This window comes from Struthio camelus, chromosome Z, assembly GCF_040807025.1.
Source record: "Struthio camelus isolate bStrCam1 chromosome Z, bStrCam1.hap1, whole genome shotgun sequence".
Taxonomy (NCBI): Eukaryota; Metazoa; Chordata; class Aves; order Struthioniformes; family Struthionidae; genus Struthio; species Struthio camelus.
In genome coordinates, this window is record NC_090982.1 from 45116019 (window position 1) to 45131420 (window position 15402).

The 15402-nt window shown below is 43.2% G+C and overlaps 1 protein-coding gene across 3 annotated transcripts; it reads left to right on the forward strand.

Annotated features, from left to right (window-relative positions):
* The first annotated feature begins 1278 nt into the window (after window positions 1-1278).
* Window positions 1279-12155, forward strand: LOC138060869 (stAR-related lipid transfer protein 4-like). Of its 3 annotated transcripts, none has more exons than XM_068927016.1 (6): window positions 1279-1529; window positions 1613-1772; window positions 3776-3825; window positions 5428-5554; window positions 6809-6923; window positions 7478-12155. In XM_068927016.1, the coding sequence occupies exons 2-6, from the start codon at window positions 1668-1670 to the stop codon at window positions 7702-7704; spliced, it is 624 nt and encodes a 207-aa protein (XP_068783117.1). In that variant the 5' UTR covers window positions 1279-1529; window positions 1613-1667; the 3' UTR covers window positions 7705-12155. The 3 variants fall into 3 exon arrangements, with proteins under 3 accessions (XP_068783117.1, XP_068783115.1, XP_068783114.1); XM_068927014.1 differs by having other exon boundaries at window positions 1295-1554; window positions 1655-1772; XM_068927013.1 differs by having other exon boundaries at window positions 1295-1529; window positions 1655-1772.
* Window positions 12156-15402: the final 3247 nt, after the last annotated feature.

Here is a 15402-nt window from a genome sequence, read left to right on the forward strand (position 1 = left end):
ACTGTCGCTTCTTGTCCCTTTTCTTTTTATTGCCCTTCCAAGAGGAGTTTGGACTTTCTGCCTGGGTGTTGCCAAATGCGATTCTGTTGGGCTGAGGTGGGTGAAGACCCAGAGCACAGGGCAATTCTGCGAGGGAGGCAGGAAACAACCAGTCACCTATACTTTGCAGTTTGTTTCAGTCCTGAGATGACCTCAGGCACAGCCTTATTACCTATGAAGAATGTGGTTTGCTTACTGCTCTACAGAGCAGAACAAAACATCAATTCTTTCGCAAAAGCACACTGAACCACAAGGGAAACACTGCTGACCAAAAGTAATGGTGTGTCTCTGGTTCTCTCACTGCAACGTGCTACTTGCACTGAGTGCTGTGCTCTGCACTGTTTGAACTCCTCCACAGCTAGAGAGACGTTTCATTTTCAGTATCTGATGCTGTGACAAAGTCATAGCTGACTTGCATCCCCGGGGGGCACTGAGATGCGGACAAAGGTCTTCGTCACGCTTGCCCACCGCATCTGAACTAGCAGGACAGGCCCCAGCTGAACAGCCGAAGCGGGCAGGCGAGGCCGCACCACGCCTCAACTGAAAAGCACCAACGTTGCCCGTTCTGCAACACTGAGTAAACCTTAATAAAGTTACTTCAACCCGGCAGGCTGGAGAAAACGAGGCTCGGAGTAACTCGACCGTGGTGACAGGGGTATGGAGTACTATCACAAGGGGTGTGCTAGTAACGGGCGGTTACCACAGACGCACCGGCCCGGCCAGCTGCCGCCTGCCCCCGTGCCGCTGCCGCAGCCCCGCCAGGCCCGCGCTGCGCAGCTGACCGCGCGAGGCGCAGCCGCCAACCAACCGCCGCGCCCGCTCAAACCCGCCGCGAGCAACGGCCGAGCTCGCGCCGAGCGACGGGCGGCGCTTAATGCTGCCCCGTCTCCCATCACTCCACTCCCTCCGCCCAATCACACCGCCCGGCTCCCCGGCAGCAGCGAATGGGAAGGCGCCCTCCTCCCTCCCACCAGCGACCGGCGGAAATTTCGCGTGATCGGACAAGGCGGCGAGCGTAGGCGGGGATGAGCCAGGCCACACCCTCCTGGCCCGCCCCCTCCCAGCTTCACGCTCTGCCGAGGCGGTAGCGCCGCAGACCACCGACACTGCGCCCTCATTGGCTGCGCCGGGAAGCCGGCTGCGCCCTCATTGGCTGCTGCCATCAGCCGTTGGGCGGCCGCCGGGCAGGCCCGCAGCGCCCCTGCCGGGGCGGGGAGGGCCGCGGCTGGCAGGGGAGCAGCGGGAGGGGGGACGGCGGCAGCGGCAGCGCGGGGCTCGTGGCGCGCTTCCAACGGCCGCGGGACGCCAGGCGCGAGCGCGGCGGCAGCGGCCGTTGGGGGCGGCCGTTGGGGCGTTGGCCCGCTGCCTGCGCCCCCCGCCCCACGCCGCGCCGGCTGTCTGCCTCCAGGCTGGTCCTGGCGGCTGCCTCGCCCCGCCTGCTCCTCTCACCCAAAGCAAGCGTCGGGCTGGGAGAGTTTGTTTCGAGACTGGTAATTTCCACCCCCTCCGCTCAAAGTGAGCGGGCGTCAGCGGGTTTAAATGAGTAATGCTTTTGTTGACGTCCTTAATTTAGTATCCCGTTTTGGTTTCTTTTCTTTCTTTCTTCTAAACGCAGGAAAGGGGAAAAAATGGATCTGCTGCCAAATTCAGAACCCCTGGCTACAAAACTGCAGAACGCTCTGATTCAGTACCACAGCATCGGAGACAGCGAATGGCGGATTGCTAAGAAAACTGTAAGTGATCTAGGTGGAGTTTCTTACGTGTGACACGATTAGTTGTGTCAAGCAAGGGGTAGGTCACTTAGGGGAAAAATGATGCCGTGTAACACAAGTATCAAACATTTGGCAAATTTTTACAGGGCTGTCAGGTGAGAGGGCCTGTGAAACAACCATTCTAGGATAGTACAGCTTTAGGTAATAGTGAGTTTTTCTTCTCTTTGCAGACATACTCAGTCATTCCTCATACCAGTTTTCAGGAAGGTGTCTCACAGTGGAATCCTACCTATGTAGGGTTCTGGGCTTTCTTTGAAACAAAACTTGAAATACTGTTAGTGCTAGCAGTGTTGCGAGATGCTCACTTGTACTTTCTAACTGTCCAGTCACAACCTTCAGGTATGGTCTGACAACCTCTGGAATCTCATTTGTCTTTAATGCCGGAGCCCACCATGCTCCAGCCTCTAATGTCCTGTTCTTAAAAAGTGAGATCATCCTCAGTTCTCTCTCACACATCTCTTCATCTGTTTCCATTGCCTTCAAGCTACAGCAGTGTATCAGAGCCCCCACATTAGCAGAAGTTTCTTCCCATCAAAGCAGAAGGTGGTCCCTGCTTTCCTCAAGCGGTTTGCCATGCCCTTCTTTTTAGCTGCTTGACGTTTGAGAGTCCCACTCCATCTAGCTAAATAAACTTCCCCAATGTCTCAGTCCTAGGCTGAGTGAATACTTTATAGCCCTGTCTGGCATAGCAAGTAAAAGTGAATTTTGGCTTTTGTATCTCAGTGTAGCAAGGTGGTAGAAGTAGTACAGTAAATTCGTATTTTTGCCCTTTTGTTACAATGCTTTTTGAGAGCCTTGTATTTGTGAGCGCACGTTGATAAGGCAGGGTCAAATTTTCCAAATGTAACTCAACTATTTCCAGAAGTAATAAATGTCATTTCTTGAGAGGGAAGAACAGAGCACCCAAGTCTTTTACTTTTGCAAAACTTGTACCTCAACCCTGCTTTCCTAAATGATAAGTCTCATACCATTATTTTCCTTTAGAAAGTTACCTGAATCTCACTACTCAGATCACCTTACTCCTCATATTTTACTCCTGTAAAATTCCCAGTTGGACCTCCTTCCTTTTTTTTTTTTTTTTTTTTTTTTTTAAATTCTGCCATGTAAAAAGAAATCCAGAGCTTTACCTCCCTGCATGGAAGATGCTTGAGGGGGATTTTATTGATAGGGAAGATACTTTCCCTCTCAATATGTTTAAAAGTTCAGGATGCTGTTCTTCACTGCTGTTCTTACAGGGTGTTTGGTCCTTAGTGTTTACATATTCATGATACCAAATAAAGAAAATCCCAGAGGGCACTTTTATAACACCTAAGTCCACAGATTTTATACTAAGGTTCCATTTTATAGTTAGATAAAAACAAGGGATACCTTTTTTTTTTTTATTTTTATTTCCTGTGGCAAACTTTACAATGAATAGACCACTGCTTGCAGGATGCTTCTAGTTAGGCATCTAGGAGAGAGGGATAACTTAAGCTTCCTTGTCTGCTACTGTCAGCACTTCCTGCCACACATGTGCTTGGTCATGTGTTACAGAAGTGCCAACATAAGTTATGTGGTCTTCCTATCTGAGTAGTGTCAAGACAATGACTTTCTAGTCATCTTTTATTTGGAAGGCTTTGTGTAATAATGTGATTCCATTATACTCTCTATTCCTAGGAAACTGGCTTAGCCTGCCAAGTGCTATTTTTGGAGAGACTTCTAGAGCTGGATACTGAGAAAGGCACTTGAGTGATTTCTGGAAAGAATGGAAGATTATCAGTAAAAGATGCCCAAAACATCTGCTTCTGTTCTTTAAAAAAAAAAAAAAAATAACACACACACATAACAAAAGTGCCCAGATACTAGGTCAGTGAGCACTTTGGGATATACCGTAGTGAGTGTTCTTCAGAAAAATGTGACGTTTTCTGGATGTCGTAGAGTTGTCTGTGAATAATAATTAATATCATGACTTTGTTCTCTTTCAGAAAGATGCTACTGTGTGGCGTAAACCATCAGAAGAATTCAGTGGATACCTGTAAGTTTGCCTTCAGACCAGATACACATTTTTATGGTTCTACAAATGTGCTTTAGAGAATTTAGGACATGAAGGGGCTAGGTGGATCATTTACCATGCCTCTTGGCTGTGCAAAGGCCTGTACCATTTCTTTTTAGTTTTATAATTCAAAGCTTTAGTCTTGCATGTTGTCTAAAATAACTAAAAGTGAACACTATGGAACATACCACAGAACTCGCATTGGCTTAAGTTGACAACGTTGTATTCCCAGACTTTTTAGAAAGATGATCTGTAAACCACAGAATCAAGTCCAGGTTCAGTAGCTCCCAGGTGTTACTGAGGGACAGCCCACCTCTTACAGTACTTGTACTGTCACAGCAACTGTGCAACAACAATAGAGTAAGACATCAAGGACATAACTGTGGGAAAGATGTGTGCCATAAACACACATCTGTGTGTTTCTGTGACCTTCTGTGACTGATTTCTATAGCTATCTGTAGGTTTAGCAGGAGAAATAGTAACTAGAAAACAGCAGTATCTGTATGTTTAGCAGGAGAAATAGTAACTAGAAAACAGCAGGCTGAAGAAAGGAAAAGTATAGTGTTTGAAAGTATCTCAGGGACTGATACGCTCTGGGAACTACGAGTCCTGTTGAATCTGTACGAACTGTTAAGCCCAGACACCAAGTCTACTGAATCTGTACAGGGCCACCAGCACACAGCCTGTTGCTGATCCAGTGTGCAACTTAAACCACAGCCGAGAGGGCCATGGCTTCGTTATGCAGATGAAGACTGCAAGGTTATATATACACCTGATGAAATAAAGGGTCTTTTGAGGGACTTTCCAAACACCTGCCTAGAAACTACTGGCATGTTAATGTAGCAGTCCTCCACTTCTGAGCATGTGAGTGGGGTTGGCCTCACTGCTTTTGCTCCAATCACATAACTGAGTGAATGTGAGTGAATAAATGAATGTGTTTTCTGAATAATTATCTGCTCTTAATAATAGCAGTGTAATGAATAAGAAATGTTTTGAAAATAATGATTCTGATCAGTTTTCTCCTCTTGAGCAACACGAGGGGCAACATGAGGCCAGGCATCTCAAATTAGCAAGGAGTCTAGTGTTTAATAGCTTAACACCAAATTATCTTCTATGGTAGTCTAATAGGCCACCAAGGCATAACTTAATTCCTTATTATTTTGGTTTTACTGCTGTTGTTTCTACTTCATGAAAATTCTTTTTCCCACATATCCGTGCACTCTTTTCTGCTTGCTTTTAGTTTCACTTTTCCCTGGAAGACTCCCTTGCTTCCCCTGAGACAGCAGCAAAATGACAAGTTGTTTTAGAAATAAATACGATGATTTTCATTGGAGAAAAGAATTTGCAGTTGTTTCAGAAACGCAGGTTGCAGCTTAAGCACAAAGCTTCTCAGAATACCATTTATTGCAGTGGAAAGGAATAGATACACCAATAGGTCTTTTTCCATACTGCCTTTCTGATAAAATTGTATACTGATTACAACCCCAAGTAGCAAGGTAAGCACACAGTAAGTGTGCTGTTGCAAACTAATGGAAGGCTTGGAAAGAACTTCTCACTTTTAAATATAAACTTATGTTTCTCTAGCTACAAAGCTCAAGGAGTGGTAGAAGACGTTACTAACAGAATAGTGGATCATATTCGCCCTGGACCTTACAGGCTAGACTGGGACAGCTTAATGACTACAATGGACATCATAGAAACATTTGAAGAGGTAAAGATTTGTTTAGATTCATAAAGAAAATGTGTATAGGTGCCTATGTGAATTCAACAGTGCAGCAAAGCAGTTATCACTATTTGCTGGAACATTAGCCTAAGGAGTTGGGCACTTTTCTACATATGCGTGTGATTTTTTACATAAGCTCAGATGGGAGGGGGTTGTCTTCACAGTCCTATTCTGAAGCCTGAAGTTCAGCTTTCCATCAATGCTAGAAATGAGGATACTAAGGATAATAAGGAAATAAGGAGTAAAACTAGGAAGATCATGATTCTCTCAGATCTGGGAGCTCTAGTACCCTTTGAAAAAAATTTGCATACAGAGAGAACTGCAGCGTGGTATTTTATATCCCGAAGACTTTTTATGCAGCTTGCTTTCTTCTGTTCCACAAGGTATATAACTGTGGGTGTTAAAACTCCACGCATACTTTTACAGAAACTACAGCCTCTTCCTGCTCCCAAAAGGCTGACTTCACTATGTGGCAGGGCTTTGTGCTGGGAGCCAGAATAGTTCAAACTGAGGGATGGGACTTGCAGAAGAAAGGTAGGTTTGAAGCTGATTATATATGCCAGCTGGTAGCTTTATTTTGGTTACTGGGGACATTCAGTCCAGAATTTCAAAAGTCTGTGGGCTTCTGGCATAAACGCTAATTAATCATCTTTTGCTGTGGCGCTTAAGGAAGAGCTATATGGCAAAGGTTTTTTGCTAAGTATTTACAAAAACAAATTTTGTGATCAAGCAATATTTACAGAAACCCTAAATGTCTCTTACGAATGCCTTTCTGAAGACTTGTTTGCATTCTGCTTTATTATCCACTTTGTGGATTATAAGCGCTTTACAGAGGCTCCTAGTACTGAAAGTGGCCTTCTGGGATTTATTCCTGGTCCTTTCAGACTTGCTAAGTGGTGGGTAAGCCACATAAAAGCCACGTGGCTTTTAGTTCCCAGTCCTTGACTTACAGTTCTCTTGTTTTAGTCAGTATGGTTTAAAGGTGCCGGATATTCTCAGCTCCTGCAGGTCTCAGTTGCAGAATGCAAGTCCTTGCAAACTTCCAGCATTTAGATGACACCTTCCTTCAGACCTTACTGGAGTTGTCTGCCCAGTGTGGAGTTGTCTGCCCAGTGTGGAGTTGAGGACAGAGGCTGCCAGTGAAGGACATGGCCTTTGTGGAAAAAACTAGGCATAAATTTTCCTTTCATTACACTAAGATCTTTTTGTTTTCCTGTGCTCTTCATTGTGTCACTCGACAAGAATTGCTGTGTGATGCGTTACACCACTGCGGGCCAGCTCTGGAACATCATAGCACCGAGAGAGTTTGTTGATTTCTCTTATACTACAAGCTATGAAAATGGCCTTCTAACATGTGGTAAGGCAACATTCAGTTCTGCTTATTTCTTATTTTGCAACAGCTGCTTGGCTTAAGACATAATTCCAGTTTAGTTTAGTTCTGTACTACTTTTATACTTAAGCGTTCAAAAACTGCATAAGATGTTTTCCAAGAAGTATATCAAAGGTATTTGAACATTTTGCAGATTTAAAGCAGTGTGCAAATACCAACTTATCCATGAGCCATCCCTGTGTATTGAAGTACCATTTACACCAGCTGTGGGACAGGAGTGGTAGAGACAAGCTGAGCGATCTGCTCTAGCTCATACAGCAGACTAGGTGAAATAACAGCTGGCTAGTAAATGAGAGGAATATCTTTTTAATGTTAGAATTTCTGATTATCAAGTTCCGGTCATCTTCTAAATGAAGAATAGACAACTTTCATTCATGAAAGTACCCGAAAAACTTTATGCGTCTATCACTACTACTCAATTCCCCACGCAAGAACTTGTACTTTTTAGATTTACTGTGCCTTTATTTTTCATCTGTCTCAAATTCTTTTTTTTTTTAAATTTGTTTTGTTTTTCTCAATAGGTATAAGCCTAGACTATGGAGAAGTGAGACCCAATTTTGTCCGTGGATTCAATCACCCTTGTGGTTGGTTCTGCGTCCCACTTAAGGACTACCCTAGCCACAGTCTTTTGACGGGTTATATTCAGACTGAACTGCGAGGGATGCTACCACAATCTGCAGTGGACACTGCCATGGCTAGTACCCTGACTAATTTCTACTCTGACCTCAAAAAGGCACTGAAAACATAGTTAAACTGACTTAGAAGACCATGCGTTTCTTGCAATCGAATTACATTGTACAGTTTAGCATAGGTTAGCTACTCAGTTCAGAGGCAAGTAGTATTGTTCCCGAATGATACCTGAAGCCTTATGTAGAGAGATCCAAACAACTTCACAAAGTACTTTTTGATCCGATACCTAGCCGGACTGCATACATTCCTAATTCACAGCACAGAATTTTGTTTCCTGCTCAACACTCTATAGCTGTGTAAAGTATAGTTTGAACATATAAACCCCCTACTTCGACAAGGATAACACAAGATGCGAGCCTGGGCTTTGTAAACGCAGCATGAAGTCAGCTCTCACCAACAGTATTGGGAGCAGAGGCTGCTCAGGATTTTCAGTGGGTACAGGTCACTGTGCAGGCAGCATCTCATTGAATATGTAATTTTATAATCTATTTTTTTATCTTTAAATATTTAAGCTATGTAGTTTGTGCAGGTGCATCTAATTTCTATACATTTTACTGATCCATAATAATTCTTGGTTTTTAACAATCTGCTTTGATTTACCATAGGAATGTTATAGCTGAATTTTTAAATGATACTATTCATTAGAAAGCTATTCGCTTATGTTTGTTAGCTAAAGTAAGTAGCCATTATTGGTATTTCTTCAGTGTTGTGCAACTGTAGCTTAACTGTTGTATGCAACAGTCTCAGTGCATAGATAAAGAAATGCCCTTACAGCTGATCCAAAGCTCATGCAAGTCCTCAGGTGTCTTCCCATAGTTTTCTGTGGGCTTTTAATCACATGCTTAATCATCAAAATAGCAAACCTCACACAGTTCTTAGGTAGTACTCTGCGCTTGGAAATAGCTTTTACTTGGATTGGCATGCAGTTGTGTTACGAGTTTAATTTTTGCATTCCTTAACCAAAAAAACCTGAAGTTACTGAAACTACAGACAGGTCCACTAGCTTGCTTCAACCCAGGCAGTGGTGTAGCCACAACAGCACAGACTTGCTGCATACCTGGGCAGGTAGCCAGGCCCAGCTACCTCAAGCGTGCCTGTGCTGGTGCAGCACACTAGGGTGTTCTGTGGTAATACCAAGACTGATACCTGCAATAAGTGAAGTAAGCATTTTAGAACAGGAGCAACCAAAGGCTGAAAACTCAAGCTGCAGAGTTGCTCAGAGCCATTGGAAGCTGAAGAGTCAAACTTTTAAGGATATTTAGCTACCTAATGATGCTGATAGGTACATAGTGGGGGGATTCAAAAGCTTACTGTCTACGCTGCTAGGAAGCTGAAGTCTCTTGAAAAAGCTTATCTTGAGAGTTCAATGTTTGTATGCATCATTTGCTCAAGAGAAGACTGTAATTATCCCTATGCTTTACCAGTGCTAATAGAGACAAGCTTAGCTGCATAGTAGTTTAGGGAAAGTACCTTGAAGCCCTGATGTTTCAGGGGCGAGTTGTATACATGCATTCCTAAGGGACAATAGCAAGCTGTGTTTACTTTGGTAGTTTAATCATATATCCAGAAAGCATAGAGAACTATTTGGATCTTAGTGCTCCTAACATTTATTTAGGAATGCCAACTTTCACAATGCAAGCACTGGTAGCAAGCTGTCTGAAAAACACATTCAGATGAAATTATTTTAAATTGCAACTTTGCCCTCTCCTTAAAACATTTTCAGAGCGCCCTGTATTCTCCCCCCCTCCCACCCCATTTTTTTGAACAGACATTGATTAGGCAAGGTCAAATAAAATTATTCCTCTGCAATATTGGCTCTTTGAACACTGGCCACAGTAGCTGAACTCTGAACAGTAGGGACTTTTCTGTCTCATTGTTCAAAACAGGATATGTAAATAAAAGAGCTTTTCCAATTTGTTTCACCTGCTAAAGCATTCAGCACTGCTTAAGACACTTCAGGACAGTGACATCAAACTCACTTCTGTGTCTTCCCAGGCAGAAATGTTTACCTCCCTGTTGGGTTTGCATATTCTGCTGTTGCCTTTAAATTCCATGGTTACTCTTCCAGTTTTTCCTATCTTCCCCCCAGTGTTTGGAATTCCCAGGCTGATCTGATGTTCATTCCTTGGTGTGAATGGCAGTGAAAGCAGACACACTTTTCCTAAATGCGAGGATCCACTCCTTTCTAGTGGGAAGTGGTACTGGTACCGAGGCAAGTATGAAAGCCCTGGCAGTATTGCTCCATAGGAGGAGCATTGACATGATTATAGAGGAAGCTGTGTGAAGTGTACCCTATTAATTCTTCCCAATTATAAGACTAAAAGTATAGTGAATATGAATATTCATGTCTCCTTTTTTTTAAAGCTGCTGTCTGACTAATTGAGGGGGTTGTGATATAGATGTGTATATATAGATAGAGAGAGAGAGAGAGAGAGAGAGATAAAAAGAAGTTCTATTGCTCCGTAAAGAGCACAGTTTAAATCTCACACAGAGACACGTCAGTGCTGGAGAAATGGGTCAAAAGGAGCACAATACACTTTTATTGGAGGATGTTTGCACGGTGCTAGGCACTGCAGAAAAGTCTTAAGAAGTCCCTGTTCTAAACGGCCAACAGAAGGGCCTGATCCAACTTCTCAAAGTATCTCACCTTATTTAGTGTTCAGAGAAATGGCTTTTGGCTTCCAGTGAAGATAGGTGATGAAGCACAGAGCAGTTGAAGAAAGAGACTTGTGTTTAAATGGAAGACAATTCGTAGCATATTTTATGTATGATGTTTATAAGCATTTCTCCATGCAAGTTTCCTTTTTAATCAGCAGAATTGTTTTCAGTAACAGGCCTAGGGATGGAAAGATTTTGTGAATGAGGGCAAAGTTTCCAAAAGCAAAGTAGGCCTCCTATGTTGCATTGCAGTAATTTGTTCCTTGCACACTGATCAGACTGGCTTTCTGTGTTTTAACAGACATACACTATTGCCTGTGCCAATGAGTCTGAGCATTCAAATGAACAACAGTAGAGACTACAGGAGGCAGAGAACAGAGCCAGATTTTTTAAGTCAAGAAAACATTGTGCAATTCTTCAATTCTCAGATTAGGAGAAATCAGAGAGAAGGTGCTAGCAAATGTTAAGGATTTTTTTTGGTACATCTCACACTTCCAAATATATCCATAACTTATGAGTGCAGCAATGACTGACAAAGCATGCTGATTATGCTGCTGAAGCAATGCATAGCTGGTACCCACACCGTCATTTGTCCATGCAGCTCAACTAAAGAGTAATACAGAATTCCTATGAAACTGGACATGTTCATTAGAAGTGTTACATTTGTTTGAAACTAGGACTTATTTTCTTTTTATATAGGTAGGGATTGAGAAGACTTAGATCTTCAAGCAGAGCTATGCCTTTCACCCAATTTCTACTGAAACCTCTCTTGCTAACCAGAGTACCCCGAGAACCAAGTAAGCCATGAAACCAAGTACTGATCCAACCCGAACCTCTTTCCCCACCTGGCAGTGTTTTCACTACAAAACACTAGCCTAGAAGGAGCCAAAACAGCACAAACAGGAAGGGGGTTGAGGGGAGAGAGCGCAGGAGCCCTTGTTTTGCTTGTTAGAAGGTAGTGGGGAGCAAAGTAAATTACTTGACCTAGATTCCTGTCATACTCACAGTAGCTGAATTGGCACAAATTTGAGCTTTACCAGTACTTTTCATTGTCAGGGTGGGGCACAAGCTGCCTGCCGTACTTGAGTTTAAGAGTGTTTCAGATAAACTAGAATATAGGAGTGTCATCTGAAAGCAGCTCCTGAATGAGGGGAAGCCAAACTTGGCACCTAAAAATAGCAGAGATGAGTTCTTGCTAGAGAGAGGGCGTGTATAGACACATCAGAATTATTTTTATATGATCAATTTTTTTTTTTAATTTATTTTTTATCATATTCTAATGTTTGGCACTTTTAACTAGGTCCTCTCTGTGGATGGGAAAGGTGCCTAAAAGAGGAGACAATTTCCATGTTTAGCTTCTTTTCCCCATCTAAAACCTCCAGCATCGAATCTTGCCTGTAGTTGTGCTGCTTATTTTACAAGCACAGCAGGTAGAGGTTGGTGCAATTGGGGGCAGTTCAACATACTCTACTGCAGCCTGCTGGAAGGTAGAGCAGTGCTTTAGATTATGCTCTGGGAACAGCACAAGCTTTGATCCAAAACTTGATACATTTGTAATGCTTTCAACTGCCTGAAGCGTTAAGAGAGTGCATAATTCTTCCAGTAACCAGAAATAACCAAGAATAGAGAAACGGAACTATTCTAATGGTGTGAGCTAGTGATTCAGTCTACGAGGTGCGTTGCCGGCCAAGTAGCCATAGTTCTATTGAAACCAATCAAGTTGTGCCTATGTTTAAAAAGGTCAACATTCATCTATCTTAACAGTGGTTTTAACTGATTGTGTTCAGTGCTGAAGAAAATTGTATTTATATTTTGAATGCGATTACAGAATAAATTAAAATATGAACTCCAGCAGACTCATGACTGTTTTCAGTGCTTGCACAGGCAGATGTAGTGTTCAGTTACATAAGCAGGCATAACTCCCTAAAACTTAATTCATCTTCAGCTGCATGGCAATCTCTAATGCTGTAAATTAGTCTCCATATAATTCAAGGAAAAAATAAGTCTTCAGGATCTTGATTTAGGCCTAGGGAAATGCACAACTCAGATTTTGGCTAAATTAAAATCTCTTGAAGAGTGTACAAATAGCATTTTCCTCAAAACTTAAGTTCTAAACATTTTTTATAACAATCCCATAATCACTGTGGAATAACTATTAGTTTTGCTGTATGGTTATTTATCTCCTGCCTGGTTTAAGAAATGGCTTATTAACCATCAACATTAAATTCAGCCTAAACACATGGGCATGTAGAACTTTGCTAAAGGCATATCGATGTGCATTAGGGTTACGAAGCGGGGTAGAAATAGGTACAGAGGTTGCATCAGATCTTTGGGAAGTGATTAGGACATTAATTAGGATTTAAGAAAAATTACAGCATTCAATCCTAGCTTAAACCCATTTCCTGATATCAGAAGAGGAATGACTTCTTCCAAGAGAGGGCTGACTAGGCCTGAGATTGATAATAAAACCTGTGCTGAAGATGAAACATCCTGTAGGAAAAAAATAAATTCTGAAGTCTGAGACAGTAAGAGAAGCTTTGCGATACATTCTGCCTTTTCCTCTCCTCTGTGAGCTGTGCTGGTAACTCAGCCTCACGGTACAGGGAGCAACTGATACTGCAGACTGAACCTACCTGCTAGTGGCACCATCCCAAGGAAGAAGACAGCCACAGCTGACAACAGCGCGTGATCCCAGGGGGTCTCTGCGTGTTTCACTGGTGATGCACACAATAAGAGACGTCACCTACCCTTGCTTGGGCATCTGGGTTAAGGTGCCCCAAATCACAGCGTGTTATCTAGAGCCCTTTTCAAAGTGATTTTCTTCAAAATTTCCTTTTCTGGCAAATAAAGGCAATATGACTACCTGATGAAACTTGTAAAGGTTTCTTTGACACAGACAGCGTACACTGAACTATTAGCAGATCAGTTACTGCCCAAAGTATATCCAGAAATGTAACATGCTCAGGCCCTCTGTGGCATTTACTGAGCCCTGTGCCTAAGCCTGCTCACCTGCCTTCCCGTACAGACACGGCTGCTAGGCAGATGATGACCCCAGAGTGCAAGACGAGAAGTTATATCCTAAGCAAGACTCCTTGCCTTGGTTAAGATGGCAGAACCCAAGTGCTGCCTTAAATTTGGGTTCCAGTCACATGACGTTAAGGCTGGTGTGTTGCTGTTATTAAAGGAAGCTGTCAGGCTCATTGGGGACACAGGGCAACAGTCAAGGAGTGCATCTGAGCAGATGCAAGCCTAAGTACTTTGCTATTTGGATACAGTCCTACCCCTCTGTTACATGCTCAAAGGGATTTTGAGTTCCTCCCAATTTGGAGGGAGGAGGAAAGAAATCAGAGCATGCCTGTCCACCCCAGCATGAAGAATCGTGAGGTATGCCCCTGCAAGCCAGCATCTCTTATGCATACAGGATTCTGCGTGGAGTCTCCGTGTCCAGAAACATCTGCATTTAATTTCATGGTCTCCCTGTCCCAGCTAATCAGGCTAATTTAAGAGACAATTAGAACATTAACTCCTGTACAGGAACACAGCCCATACAACTGAAGCACTGAAAGTTACCCAAGGCCAGCAGGCAAGATGAAGAATCAAGTTTTGTATATGCGCCACATGGGCGAAACACCTTTCTGGTCCGCCTCTGCGCCTCCCAGCCCATATTGTGAAAATTGAGCATTTGTGAAAGATAAGTTGAGAAACTATGGAAGCTTCACTCCCACTACTTGCTCTACCCACTTACGTGCCTCCTACCTGAAGGAGTGAAAGTGTGACAGTGAGACAAGTAGTGAAGAGGAGCAAAGAAGCTTTTTGTACTTCTTTTTTTTTTTAAATGTCAAATAAAAACAATCCTTTAAGTGCAGAGAATTCACAATGCAGGTAAAAATACTGAATCATTCCCCAAGCCATCTGCATCCTTGAATATTTCAGACAAAATGGTATTTGCATATGTGAAGCATGCTGAAGGAAAAAGATATTTTAACTCCTCAGAAGGACAGAGAATTACAGGAGACCTAGGACTTATAAAGGAGCAAACTGCACCCGGTATGAGCAAAAGTGCACATTTTTTAAGTTATGAGGCAGGATGGGTTTGTTCAACCTCCCAGCTACTGTGGCTTGCGGATGGTCCTTCTGGAAAGGTCTCAGGTTACAAACTTGTCGGTTTTATCTTATGTACCAGTTTCTTTGTCTCAAGTTTGCTATAAAACCAGTGTGTTACAGTGTGAAGCTACAAGGTTCTGCGCTGTGCTTTGATGTACTCTTTGCAACTACAAGTTTAGTCCAAAGTACAAGAATCTTGAGCTCCAGCTAGAACCCTATCTCACAAGACCCAGCTCCTATAAATACTCTCTTCTTTCCTTATGATTTTCACACATTTCACTGCTCTTTTTCATTTTGTTATGGAGACGGGAGGAAGGGGCTTTCATAAAACTTAGCAACAAGAACTATCCTCTGCATCAGCTTGGAAACAAGCTGCGCAGCGTCCACAGAAATGCCAAATTAGACAGGATTTCTAGAGCATGGTTACTGTGCAGAAAGTCTTGCAGAGGAGACTATAGTAGTAGTTTCTAATCACTTTTATTCCAGCACTCAGATGTTGAAAATCATCTCCTGTAGCGGGATTGGGGCGGGGGGAAGGGAAGGGAGGAGGGAAAGGGAGGACTCTACATTCAAACATTTTGCAAGCCTAAAATGCTGCGGGTGGGCAGGAATAATGAATTGCACCAGTGCAAGCCAGTGGCCAAGCAGCCCACCTGCAGAGAAGGAGCTGGCAGTTATGGCACACAGCTGAGCTGGAGCAAACAGCACTGAAGGCACTAAACATCAGGCTAGGGCACAGGAACATTGCTGAGAGACAGAGAAGAATAATCCTTCCAGCACCTCAGCCCTGCCAAGACCTCCACTCCAGTATCACATGCAGCTTTGAGATACATGGTTCGAGAAAGATGGGAGTCAATTAAAGAAAGAAAAAATCCACAAGAGAGCACAGAGGGCTATCAAAGACCTAGGACACGTGACCTGGGGGCAAGGACTTGCCTTGTGCTGCTGAGAGGAGGATGCTGAAGGAAAGAGCATTTTAATAGCTCCTGAATTC